Consider the following 15,062-nt stretch of genomic DNA (forward strand, 5'->3'; position numbering starts at 1 on the left):
CACACTCCTTGTATAGACATACAAGGTAAAAAAGCTAAAATTCAGACGAATTTTAGTGAATTATTTTTAGTTAGTCATCATCATCACTAATTTAAAAAGCCAGGCTCTTGTTGGTGTAGCCTCTATGCTACTTTTGAGGGAAAAATAGAGCAGTGGTTACCCTCTTGCCTTCTGCTCTTCTGCCGTTTTTAGTAAGTAAGTAAATTAGTTTAAATTATTTTCTGTTCCATTCTCTTGCGACGGAAAATTACACTTGATATCAACTCAGAATAATGGTCTGAATCATCCCTCAAAGTTTACGTTACGATGTCACTAACACCCTGTATAAACTAATAATTTAGTTGCAGATCTCATATTTCAATTTAGATATTTATTGATGCGGACTTTACGTTTTATACAGCTCACAATTAGACATTTTACGATTACTTAAAAGGTCTCAATAGCATTTTTATTGCACAAACTGCTCAATTGAAGACGATTTATTTCAACCAGATGACACTGAGATAAATCTGAAAGCCCCTTATATTCCACGAATGGACAGAGAAACATTATAATAAGTAGGTATAATATATAATCACATATCTGAGTCACTGTGGCCCTGTGGTACATTGGCTCGCTTCTCAAACGCGAAGCGCCGGTTTGAACCCCGGACCAGTTTTGCACCAATGAGTTTTAATTAATAGAATAGAAATAGTTTATTATAACAGAGCGCAACACACAAAAAAAAGACAATAACATAATATCAAATTTCCACTAAACAATTACATACTTACAAAAAAAGCAAGACGGATGTTTGTTGAAATAATCATAAGGTGGTGGGTAAGATAAATTATATCTTAAGTGCAGTTATTCACTAACACAGTTGGATCGACTTACTTAGTTCATCTTGCGATGGATGTGCCTCTGACTACCCCATTGGGATATACCCAGTCGCGACCTTATGTTATGTAAGTAAGACCTACCTAGAGTACAGTTAATGAGAAAGTATTCAACTTGAAGGCTCAAAATGAATTGTAGTACTCGAAGTCATCATAAGAGGCTGTGCTTTGTTTGGCTAGACCATTGTAAGTTTGATTTACCTGATTGTAAGAAAAAGTAAAATGTTGCGACTATCAGCCGTATCTTCTTCTATCGTGTGGGTTGTGAGGTGGATCACCAACCTTATCAACCCTGGCGTCAGGGTTATTATTGAGCCGCCATATGCCCCTGACATGACTCATGTAACGACTACGTACTTACAACAGTAAGTAAGTAGTAACCGAGACCAACGGCTACGGCTCCCACGGAGGGAGCCGTATAAAACACAACCCACAGTGGAACAGCGTAGTGGAAAATGCTCCATACTCCCTCCGGTTGATCGAGGGGAAGCCTGTGCCCAGCAATGTGACGATACTACCTGCCTCTGATCGCCTGGAAGAAGTAGCTATAGAGCAATAAGTTTAACTTTCTTGAGTACCCTGTGTTTTAAAACGTTTCTTGTAGTAATATGTGTGTGCAATAAAGAATATTTGGTTTGATTTAAAGTAAGCATTTGGTACTTACCCCTGGCAGCATTGCTTCGTGGTTGCATCTCTCGCATCTGTTACCGTCATACTTCGAATCGTCATTATGATATCTTCTGCAAAAAAAGACAAAAACGTTATGTTAATAAAGTAGTCGTTAAATAAGTAAGCCGTGGTAGCCCAGTCGGATGAATACTTGTATCCCACTGTGAGGTCGCAGGTTCGAATCCAGCACGGGCCTAAACCAATAATTTTCCAACTTGTTTCCGAATTCATAATTGGATCATAAATGAATGTCATGTCCTCAGCGGTGAAGAACGGCACATTCCCGAGAAATACGTTTTAAAGTTATAAATCTAACATGTATTGGTCTGTATTCAGTTATGCACATCACAATACACGCCTGTAATGCCTAACGATGTGGGCAGAGCCAAAATAGTCAGTACGTGACCACTAACTACTTAACTAACTAGTACATTTGCAATTAATAAGAAACCCTGTTTAATTATTTTGGTATATCACCAGCACTACACGCAATGTAAAATACACATAAGAAAAGTTCCGGTAAGCCTGCACATGGGGTAGTTTCCAACTAGACAAATCAGTCACTTTTTACATAACATACATAAATAGCCTATATATGTCCCATTGCTGGGCACAGGCCTCCCCTCAATCAACTGGAGGGGATATGGAGCATACTCCACCACGCTGCTCCACTGCGGGTTGGTGGAGGTATTTTTACGGCTAATAGCCGGGACCAACGGCTTAACGTGCCCTCCGAAGCACGGAATCAACTTATTTTTTCAGACAGGTGATTTAAGCCTGTAATGTCCTTATCAAACAAAGGACAGTCTCACATAGTCATTTCGACAATGTCCCCATCGGGAATCGAACCCGGAGCTCCAGATCGTGAGCCTGACGCTTTAACCACTAGACCATGGAGGCTGTTACTTTTTACTAATCGTCTGTTTTTAACGTGACTTATTGTAGATTAACTACTTGGCCGGACAAATGGGGAGCGCTGAGGACTCTCACCCGGTACAAAATTTAAGTCAACAGCCCTGAGGGTGCCCAGTTGGGCGCGAACCTCGGCTCAGGGCGTCGTCTGAGAGGAAGAATACTTGAAATAATTAATCGACCCTAGTGGGTCGATAGTGATAAGCGCTGAACGAAGGAAATCGTCGACCACGCCGGCGTCGGTATCGGGGTCCTGAAGTGAAACTTAAATCCTTGTGTTCTGTGGCTTACAGTGTATTACAATACCCTATGTAGAGATAATTGAAGTCATAAATAAACCCACGCCGCGTGTTATTCGTCTATTGTGTGAGACATGACCCTAGGTCGACGTCTTTGAATAACAAAAAGCAGCATAATACTAAGTTTTACTATTTTGTTCTTAGATCCGACATACTATGCAGAAATTAAAGATTTTAGTCGGGTTACCACCCGGTTGGAAAAACGCGCGATCCTCACTGTAAGGTCGCAAGTTCAAATGCCGGCAGGTTTTTTTTTTAAAGGACGCCTAGGGCTCTGTGCCGAGGCTTTTCTTGCAGCTTCTTTTCCCCTGCTATACGGGTTGTGAGAAGCTGCAGTAGTTTTAGGCGGATAAGACGTTCGTTATGTAAAAATTTGACGATTCAAAGTGTAACTATGTTACCCACTGGATAAAGATATTTTTGAATTTGAATTTGGATTGCAAATGTTTATCACGTGCTGAGCGGTGAAGGAAAACATCGCGAGCAAACTTACATTCCAGAGACATGCGTTTTGCAGATATGTGACCTAAGTCCTAACCTATATGGGGCTGGTTTTCCCTTTGCGGGATGAAATGTCGACTGCCTAGTCATTTTTGTAAAAAAACTGGTTAGAATCAGATTATTTGACAGGTCCGGTTTTTGATCCTATGGAAAACAGAATAACGCCAGGGAGATGATTAAAGGTGTAATGCTTTGATAGGCAAGATATTCGCATTTTTTATTTTTTTTCCATCTATACCTTCCTATACATCTAGAATAGAATATGTTTATTTATCAAAAAACTTAAAAATGTATACATTACTGGTGGACCCCGCACTAGGGAAACCCTGTATCGCAGAGGTCCTGAACATTTGTTATTACCAAACACTTTTAAATAAACCGGCGAGCTAGCCTTTCATAACAGTACTGTATACACAGTATCTGTGTGTAATATTTGATTGTTAAAATTAAGTTCTGTGCTATAAAGTATATTAGATTTGATTTGATTTTGACCTATGGAGAAAATATAAATGGTGCTATCTTATATAACACATATATTTAATCCACAATAAAAAAGTCACAAAAAAAAAACTTAGATAACGTTGAAGAGCGAAATAAAGTGCATTCTATTGTCCGATCGATCACTAGAGACTTGGCGTCAAACAGGTTTTCAATTTAGTAGTGAATTGAACCCACAGACATAAATATTTAGCTGATGTAGATACCTAGTAGATAAAATATAGTGTGAACTTCAAATTATTAGAAGATAAATAAAACAAACACATCACAAAACGTTACGTTGCAATTGAAACAATTATTTTCTTCGCAATAGAAGGTCGCAGGCATACATCCTGCTACAAAGTTTGCAAACTCAATTAGCCAATGCTAATTAGCTGGCAAAAATGAGGCAGTAGAATTGCGCTATCTATTTTCTCTATATCGTTGTAAGAACCCAATGCATATCAAATACTCTTTGAAGCAGACGTAATAAAATGGCCAGACACAGCGATCTGTCTTCACAGGAAATATTCAATTCACGTCCCTCTATATCAAGATACAGCAGTTCTTCGCTTAGTTTAGACCTCAGAGATAAAGTTCCTGCAGTTCTATAAATACGTCAAAGCTATTAATGCTTTGCCAATGCTTTAGATAAGGATCCCTTTGCGGAATTATAGGCTAGTTAAAATAAAGAGTAAATACTACGTATAGAACGGTATAGTATAGAACGGTATAGTATAGAACGGAAGGAGTCGTGCCTCTTACTTTGAGATCGCAGGTTCGAATCCAGCCCTAAACCAATGATTGTCGAATTTGTTTTCAAATTCATGTTTGGATCATAAATGATTATCACGTGCTCAGCGGTGAAGGAAAACATCGTGAGGAACCCACATTCCCGAGAAATGCATTTCGGAGATATGTGACCTAACCTATATTGGGCTAGCATCCCTTCGCGGGTTGGAAGGTCAGACAGGCAGTCGCTTCTGTAAAAAACCGGACCTGTCAAATCTTCAGGTTAGGTGAGCGGACCCTGTGAAAACCGGGATAATGCTAGGGGGATGACTACGTATGGAATGGTAACTCTCCACCCCGAACCAATGTATCGAGGAGATGAGGTTCCTCTGGTTCTTACTTTAGTCTTAAATGACCCTGTATGTAGGTACGTTATTTAAAATTAAGAGATCTATTTTCTTTGTATACCTTAGGCAAAGTCAAATGTATACTTATCCCAATGCACAGCATGCACGCAGATGCAGAGTCATCGTTGCGGATTAGGGGACGGAGTGTGTCGAATATAATCCCACGACAGGCAAGGAAAGATATTTGTAGAGAAGCACATTATTCGTATGGAAGCGATATATAAATCCTAAACATAGATACTGAACTATTCTTAACACTGAACTAGGGATAATTCCGCTGAAGTTTATGTTCAGTGAAATTTCTAACCCTCTAGAAAACTAAGGTAGAACCTCGAACAAAGTTATAAATTGTGGTCGTGGCTTCAGACCGAACAGATCTTTTACCATTGTTTATGTTTTAGCTCTACGACCCTTCCAGGTATGCTGAGGAGTTTTAGTAGGGTCGATAAGAATATTTTTTGTAGACTAATAACTACTGCGCTTAGTCGATTAATTCTTTCAAATAATAATCTTCTCTGACGACGTCCCGACCTGAGGATCGTGCCCAAATAGGTACCCTCAAGCCTATTGTCTTAAAGTTCTGTGCCCGGTGAGAGCCCTTAACGCTCCCTATCAGCCCGGCCAAGTAATTAATGCCGCAAATCTACAATAAGTCACGTAAAGAAAGCAAAGACCTCCCCTTTCTTTTTTTCATTTTTGCGGTCTTGTGCGTTTTCTACGTGGTTTACATTTTCAAGTTTTATTTTTCATGTGGCTTGTTGGTTTGTCTCGCTGCTTTAGCCGCACAAGAAATCTAACCAGGTACCTAAACATCCATGGCTACGCAAGGAATGTAACGTCAAGGATGTAAAAAAAAATATCGCTTATTTTTTATCTTCCTTGGATATGTTGTGAAGGTCTTTTTTTGAAAACTCATATTTACTGCTCTTAACATTACCAATTATACAGGAAAGGTGAAGGAAAACATCGTGATGAAACCCACATTCCCGAGAAATTTATTTTCGGCGGTATGTGACCTAACCTGTATTGGGCTGGTTTTCGCTTCGCGGGTTGGGATGTTAGACAGGCAGTCGCGTCTGCAAAAAATCGGACCTGTCAAATCTTCAAATTAGGTAAGCGGACCCTGTGTAAAACGAACGAATGAGTGATCATTACCAATTATAATAAGCTTTAATAAAAAAAAGCGCAAACATGAACGGCGAATGCTTACGACAAAGCAATTTGGTCAATTAGATTATATTTTGCGACGTCATAACATGATTCAACATAAATCAAGACGGATTCATCGTTTCAAGGTCTCAGTAGATGTACGGTCAAGTTTAAAACAATTATTCAATTTGGAATACTGTCTCAGAAATTGTCAGGAAGTCTCTTGGATGTTAAGTTACTTGGTGTGAATAGGGAGACTTCGTGCAGAGAACTTTAGAATTGATATTGATGTGTTTGGTGAAGCGGTTCGCTGGTGTAATGGTCAAAATTACTGGTTGGCTCAAGTGATATGATGTATTCTTTCTTTCTTTCTATTAGTATTTCAACGTAGAATGGAAGAGATGGCAGCATAGGTGGCACTTTGTTTTTGACAATCTATATATAATAGTTTTAGCCATTAAAAATCCTACCTTATTAAAAGCTTATAAAGTAGTCGAGAACAAAACGAAACAAACGAGTCTTAATGTACTTACGTGAATTCTCATTTACTAGGTAGTATAACTAATGTTTTAAGTTTACGCGGTTATTATCATAATTAAAATATATAATCACGGATTCTTACCGCGTTTAAAGCAGGGATATGAGACTCCCGATATTTCGACACTGTTGCATGTGCCATGATCACGGGATAACTGATCATGTTTTAAGTATAACTAATGTTTTCTTGCCACTGGTTGTCTGGAAGAAATTGCTGCTTAGCAATAAGGCCGCCAGATTGTACTGTATCTTTCGTCCACATAGACGAAACGGTTTTACATACGTGTGTAAAACTTGTTTTGTATGTTGTGTGCAATAAAGTATATTTGTATTGTATTGTATTAACATCACTAACATCGTAACGAATAATAAGGGAGATGATACAGACCATGATTCTGAGTTTAAATCAAGTGGAATTTTCGAGAAAATCACGTCAGAATTTGCTTTTCTCTATAACGCGACAATATACTTAATTAGAGCAAACACACACGCACACACCCACACACACACACACTCACACACACACACACACACACACACACACACACATACACACACACACAAACACACACATATGTGTAAGAAGTTAGTGGAAGCTGCTGTTATAGCTCCTATGACAGTAGTTTCCGATCCCAAGACACATGATAGTCGTAGGGCTAACACACAAACAAACACACGCATACACACACACACACACACACACACACACACACACACACACACACACACACACACACACACACACATACACACACGTATGTACTTGTTTTAAACTTTAAATTTTCGTTTTTACTTTTCTTTGTAAGTATAACAAGTTTTGTAACTTTCTAATTTTTATGGCTATATAAACAAAAGCAATGTAACATTGTCAGTGGAGGGGCGAAGTCTCTACCACAAGTATTTTAATAACTTAAAAGAAACTTCAACCGCTATGTATTAATTATTTTGGTAAATAAAGCATTTTTTCATTTTCATTTTCAGAGCACTCAAAAAAATGAGTATTAGGTGAACTAAATTACTATTACGTAGTATGAATTATATTGTGTGTTTTACTAACTCTCAATAACACAGAAAGCCTGATACTTAAATGCGTTGGTCTCTGCTTACTGTCCGGCAAAGTAGTTAATGCCAGTTGTGGCAAATCTCCAATAAGTCACGCCAAAAAGATCTGCTTACCCGATGGAATTGTAGGTTTATTGGAGACAAAACTACTTATATAATAGTCTTAAATTGAGGTTATAGCAAGTCTTTATTTGTCATTCTACTTCCAAGCATTGACCGTTTACCTTAATGACTCATAATCGTAGTTATTCATGGTGATTTTTCGCGTTGGTACCGGGTATCCCCAGATAACCTTCCTACGTCAGAATATACGCCAACAAAAAACGTCTGTCAAGTAAGGTTGGCAGAAGTGTACGGTCACGAGCATTAATATGTATACACTTTGGTACCATGTCACATTAACTTTTTTGACAAATTGAACTGTAAGTCTCACTAAATGTCAAATATGTTAGTGCGACAGAGTCCTAAAGTGGGTACATTATATTGCTCATGACTGTACAGACTACATCGACTACTCGCCAGCTATGTTTTAGTCCCGTGTCTTATTGGCCATTAACCAGGCACAAATCTTGGAAACCACGTGATATCAATTATCTATGATTCAAACATGAGTTCAAACCAATTATGGTTTGAATTCATGTTTGAATTGTTTGTTTTCAAATTTGTTTCAAACCGATTTCTGTGGTATAAAGCCCGAACAGATTCTCGTCAAGTATAGTTGAAACTACATAAAATGTCTCTATCCCCAAAAAGGGTAGGTAAAGGTATACCTATGCCATGATTATATAGCATTCACTCACTTCTCGTCGCCTATGTATAAGTCCCATGTAAAGTATGTAGAATGAAATGAAATAAATTATGAACTAACCTTCATTACTGCTATGTAGCGGAATATTATCCATATTTTTATCACTCTTCATTGATCGAACATAAAAAGCTTTACTTAATATACCATATGCTAACATAGGGAGCTGCAGAAGTTATATTATAACTTTTATACTAATTATAGAATTATTACTTCATTATATGGAACTTGAACAAATAATGAAAACGCCACGAAACGTCACTAAACAGGTTGTTAGTACTTACGTTGCAGTCACTTCCACTTACGTAAGTAAATATTATGATTGTGCTGATAATAGACTTTATTAAACAAATTGCTGAAGTATTAAATAGTTTTTTTTTATTTTATAAGTTAGTAATACTTAGTAGAAAGTCACTGTGTTTCTCAAACGGGGAGCACCAGTTCGATCGCCGACACCGGACTTGCATCAATGAGTTATTCATTTATATCAAGCAGTTTTCAGTAAGACAGTTGGATCGACCATTATAGACGGCTTTACGGCTCACCTATTATGTTGCTCTAACAGAAAGCTCGGTGAGGTGTCGGTGCTAAGTTTATCTTGCGATGGATGGACCTCTGACTACCCCAGTTGGGTTATACTCGTGAGTTATGTTATGTTAGGTTACATCCATAATTTTGTTAATTTCAAAAACAGTTTGAACCTTCCCCCACCTTGTTTGGCCACCTTGCTTGTTGTTCGGTTTTTTGGGACTTTTCCAAGCGTATGGTCCAGGCGGCGCTCGACCCGAGGACTGGTAGCTACTTTTGTCAAAAGGTTGGTTTATCTGTTCAAAGGGGACATTCTGCCAGTCTTTTGGGCACTTTGCCTCGGTGTGATGCTTTGGAGGAGTTTTCGTTTTGTAGATAACTGTACACGTTGTTTTGTTTTTAATAAATCGAAATGTTTTAACCTAGATTAGTAGATAATGATATACTTAGATATTTTTATTAATTTGTTATATTGGCAGTTTTTTTATACGTTCCACTGCTGAGCACAGGCCTCCTCCCAATCAATCGGAGGGGGTATGGAGCATACTCCGCCACGCTGCTCCACTAAAAATAAAAATAATATAAATACAAAAATACTTGATAAGTAAAAACTTCGCGTATTTCCATACACAATTTAATTACTTCAAATAATTATATGCAATTTTGTAGTAGGTATTATTGTTCAGGTTATCGGATACTTAATGCCATTGTTGTACAACGGCATGCGCATAAAAATATTGTTAAGTAATAATAAAAAAATATTATTTTCCGTTTTTCTAAGAATTCATTAATAATAAATATCTCTATGAATTCTTAGGAGGAGCTCGATGGCGCAGCGGTAAACGCGCTCGGTCTGCGATTGTTGAAGTTAAGCAACTTTCGCAAAGGCCGGTCTTAGGATGGGTGACCACAAAAAAAAAAGTTTTAATCTCGAGCTCCTCCGGGCTTCGGAAGGCACGTTAAGCCGTTGGTCCCGGCTGCATTAGCAGTCGTTAATAACCACCAATCCGCAATGGGCCCGCGTGGTGGTTTAAAGCCCGATCTGCCTATCCATCCATAGGGTAGACCCGTGCCCCTGCAGTGGGGACGTTAATGGGCTGGTGATGATGATGAATTCTTAGAAAAACGGTGATAAACCGTGTTCGGAGAACGAGTGACTCGTGTAGTATTCCAGGTTTGAATTCCATTTCGGGGTCTAAACCACTGAATTCGACTTTAAAGTTTGAATTCACGTTTAGGTCACAGATAATTGATATCACGTGATTTCCAGGATTTGTGCCCGGTTATATGGCAATAGGCTCCCCTCTATTACATGGGAGTTAACAAAGCTGGCTAGTAGTGAAAGTATACTAAGTATACAATCCTTTCGGGATTCAGGCGTGATGCTATATTTATGTTAAGTAATGTCTTGTGCCGCGTCGTCGTAACGATATTTTCCCTTGGCCACGTTAAAAAATAAATCAAATTAAATGTAGGTAGGTATTTGTAAAGTTCTCGACTTTCTTGCTTCCCTTCATCACAACCAGAAGGTTAAAAAGGCCACGTTGAAGCAACTCGTCCAGTATTGTGTAATCACAATTCGTCCAGTATTATTTAACATTCGCTGGCATTATGAGCTTACTTTTATATACGCAAATGTCAAATAGCAATATTGCTTTTCAGATGAGTTGCCTCAATGTGGCCTTTTAACCTCCCCCCCCCCCCCTCCGGACACGTTCCAACAAAATAGGTACCTAGTAAAGTAGCATAATCATCGGCCATGCTGGGACAGGATTTCGTCTTGCCAACGTAAGTACCTACACCATCGAATAGAAATAAAAATTTCCAACTATTCAGTTTTACGAAATACTTACAGTTCATGTTTTTGTATGTATTCTTAGGTTAAGTTATAAGTATATTTCAAGAGCAATGTTGCTTGTTATAAGTAAGTAAAACTAAAATAAACTCTACAATGAAATAAAATTTCTGTTTCTTATTTTTATAGAGAAATAAAGTCGAAAATAGAAATAGTTCTCGTGTAGAAAATGTGTGTTGCTATCAGTAATATAAACTACTTACTTTTCCTTATCGAGGCACACACATATACATCCAAATTTATCCACACAATTACGAAACGCTATATTAAACTCTTTCGTAACGTTATCGTAATTCTTAACGCATCATAAGCACACACTCAGTAACTTTCACTTCGAAATTCGACCTTGACATTTAGTCGGTCCTCGCGAACAGTTTTATAAAAAAATAAACACGAATTAATACACATATAAAAAAAATCAAGATAAATAATTAATAAATGAATTTCCAGATTTAAATTCTGTTATCAAATCCAATCGGAGTTTATAAAAGGAATTTTCGCGGAGAGAACGCGCGCACGCATCTTGCGCGGTGGAACGACTCGATCAACCAGAACCGGCGCAGGAGTGCTAGTCGCGGTTAACTTTTTTACTCATCCTTTTAGGGTTACACGAGAAAACGGTGTAATCACGTACTTACTTATGTAAAAAAATCTTGTTTTAAAACGAAATACGGGCGCTTGCTTGTAAAGCAATACGTAATATTTTACTTGTAATTAATTAAGTACTTGCTGACTTTTTGGAGTGCCAGTAAGAGCGGAATAAGCATAACTGTGCTGATTTATGACAGTTTCGTTTGCAACATACTTTCTTATGTGCTGTATCGAATTTACAACAATGTTATCATTATCGGAGCCACATTGTCTTTACAATCAAATCAGTCAAGCTTAGCATCATCAAAACAATTCATAAACAAATCATTTCTTTCATGCTTCTATACAGTATTAATCAAAAATTGTTGGGCGAAGTTAGGCATTAGGTACCTACAACAAATAGAAACATCGCAGGCGGTGTTTGTGAATTAGGTGTGTTAATTTACTCCACCGTAAAAACTGTATTTGACACAAACGTGAAATTGAGCACGATTTAGAGATAACTCTGAAGAAACTGGGCATAATTTAGAGTTAACTCTGAAGAAACTGGGCATGAGTTAGAGTTAACTCTGAAGAATCTAGGCATGATTTAGAGTTAGGTAATTAAACTTAAACTCTCCCGAAATAATTGAAAAATAATACGTAAAGGATTGTATATGGGTCGTTCTTCTTTTTTATCGACAATGATCTGTCTTACGTTCTGCTTTTGATAAGTTGTTTTAGAATTTTTTTTCATGTTTCCATTGTCCAAAAATATAGTTATCTTATTATACTCAAAATACAAGCAAAATACTAATCGGTTCCTCAATTAGTTATTAACGTAGCTTCATTGTTTTTCACAAAATTTTGTGACAGAGTGGTATATTGAAATGCTGTCTCCGATGAAAAGGGCCACTCTGTCACAATATTTTTTGGAATACGCCTGCAAAGAAAAGTATGTTACCAAGATAAAGAGAACCACTAAATAGTCCTTTACGGACAGATCTTTATATGATGTTTTAAAATATTTATTGCCGTTATAATTTTTAAGATGTTAAGTCCGATTAATTGGGAAAATGTCTTTTTATTGTCGATAAAAAAGAAGAACGACCCATATACGGAATCTTCAATGTGTGCTAGTGTGACTAGCATTTGCTTGATTTTTATATATGTACGGAGTTTATGGTCTAATACATCGCGGCACACTCTTGGCCACTATTCGTTGAATTCCAAAGCGTCCATTGTTCAGTCAGGTTGTTATGAGAAACGTACTCACATTGTATGGGATCAATCGAATCACAGGTAGATACTAATTCATTACACAATTCATGTTACATATTACAATGAGTCAAAGAAGAGAGGTAGGTACCTAAGTACCTAACAGAAAATACGAAAATTTACTTAAATACGAGAAATAATTTAAAAGTTATTGAATAACCCTGACTCCATGGTTCATGAGGTTGTCATCGTTACCACAACCCACACTAAAGAAGAATACTTAAGTATTCTGTTTTATTTCTAAACATAACAACGTACAATAAAGTGTTAAATAAATAAATCACATAGTGCCGGTTGAACCAGGGCTTTATAATTTGGGTAATAAAGATATTTTTTTTTTATTTCAAGAAGTTAATTTATAATTTATAATAAAAACCTGACAAAAATAACTATAAAATTTACAAATAATGTAATAGATTGCTTAAAGCTACTCCCAGTAAATATTCTTAAACTTAACAATTTCAAAGAATTAAAACTAAACAAATTATAGGTAGGTTTATAATTATAATTAAAGTGTTATATTATATAAGTGATATTTTTTGAACTTATGTTCATACTAAACATAATTTAAAAAAAGGATAACTAGGGACAAGAGCACTAATGCAAATTATTCACTATAATATTCATTCATTATTTCATTTTTGAAACACACTTTTTAAAATATTCTTATATTTTAAATTAAATATCATTATATCGTTACTCATCTGCATGTACCTAGGTACACAATAACTTTTTCAATTTGTGTTAGTTATTAAAATATTCGTAGCACCAGTTTTTATTCATATTTTTTATTATCCATTGTTTTGATGAGCTGATCACTATCTGTGTTATTCATTGTAGCATTGACTCAAGGGCCCCTGGTTTTTGCTGGGGCCTCTATTTGGATGACGACACCGAAGATCAAGGACAGACTACTCTATTGACCTAAACATCGCATATAGCGTGATGCGCGCCCAATAGAAGAACTGGCCTTTTTTGGTGAGCTGCGGCACCCATGTACCTTTATGTTTTCCAACTAAATATTCATGTATGTATGTTTTAATGTTGTAAATGTATATGTGTGTCGTAGGTTTTACCTAAATAAACTTTATTATTATTATTATTTTTAACTCTTTTATGACGTCATCATCTCTATATAGCGTTTATTAAAGTATCATCTCATGTAACGACATCATGTGTGTGTTAGGGGCCTTTGGCGACTCAATAGTAACCCTAACACCAGAGTTGATGAGGTTGGTACTCCACCACACAACCCACACGATAGAAGAAGCGTTATTCTGGTTTGCACGGGGCCCGCTTATCTAACCCGAAGATTTGACAGGTCCGGTTTATACAGAAGAACTATGGCTTATGGCTATGAAAGAAGAGCTATGGCCAACTATTCCTGACTTAACCTAATATTTAAAAAAGCTTTTCATTACAGTCATGGGCCACCACGACCTTCTTTTGAAAGCTTAAGGGAAACAAGGGGAGCTTATTAAAATATATTGAAGATTTTTTTATTTTATAATTTATTTATTTAAATAGGTATACATGTCTCAATTACAGTTACACACGGCATTCACTATTACAACAATTAAACGTATATACCTAGGTATTATTATATAAGTATAAATAAATATGTATAAAACTTAAACAGAAGTCATCTTCTAAATAAAAAAAAATCTGTAATCAAGAGACCTTGTAGGCTAGATTAAATTAGATTAGAAGTAGTCACCAAAAGAATAGTACGCAATATCACTAAAAGGATCATCATCAATTTAAGAGCCACGCTCTTTTCGGTGTAGCATTTTCCAAAAAGTAGTAGTAACATGGAGACTAAAAGGATAAGTTTTATAAAACAAGAAGGAACTTTAGGGCTGTTTCACAACTTAAAAAAGAAGAATACAGAGAGATAGTTTCTTTTTAATTCACTTAAGAAAATGTTTTTTATTAATCTTATAAAGAAGAAGACTTCTTCTTTCTTTTAATACTGTCTCCTACTGGACGCGATCTTTACGGCGATCTTCACTTTATCGTTTTGTCAACAGCAGCACGAAGCAGATATCTTGTGCTAAATTCGTACCAATCAGTTCCTAAACCAAGACGTCTTTCGTCTGCCTAGTTTATGGCGTCCTTGGATTTTTCCTGGATTACCAATTGACGAAGTCTCTTAAGAAGAAGTACTTAAGACATTATGTGTGATAAGCTTGGAAGACACAGTAAGTATTTATGCCCAGTCGTAACGTTATCGACTGAACTAATCAGCAGGTTAACACAAATACCTATATACGTACGTGCCTTAGAGACCTAATTTTTATCCTATACCATTCATTCATAGTTAGGCGGTTATCACACGACGAAGTCGCGGTCGCGGTTGGCGGTCGGAAAGGTAGTATTGAGTTGTATGCACGGACGGCCTCG

At 36.9% G+C, this 15,062-nt stretch overlaps 1 protein-coding gene across 1 annotated transcript in view; it reads right to left on the reverse strand.

Annotated features, from left to right (window-relative positions):
* The window catches only part of LOC126371830 (glutathione hydrolase 1 proenzyme), a 66,125-nt gene extending 54,770 nt beyond the window's left edge, over positions 1-11,355 (reverse strand). The window contains exons 1-2 of the mRNA XM_050017206.1: positions 11,015-11,355; positions 1,543-1,618 (exon numbers count right to left, since the gene is read on the reverse strand). Coding sequence (XP_049873163.1) covers positions 1,543-1,607 — 65 coding nt within the window. The 5' untranslated portion in view covers positions 1,608-1,618; positions 11,015-11,355. The remainder of the gene's footprint in view (positions 1-1,542; positions 1,619-11,014) is intronic.
* Positions 11,356-15,062: the final 3,707 nt, after the last annotated feature.

The sequence above is a fragment of the Pectinophora gossypiella genome, chromosome 13 (genome assembly GCF_024362695.1).
Source record: "Pectinophora gossypiella chromosome 13, ilPecGoss1.1, whole genome shotgun sequence".
Lineage (NCBI taxonomy): Eukaryota > Metazoa > Arthropoda > Insecta > Lepidoptera > Gelechiidae > Pectinophora > Pectinophora gossypiella.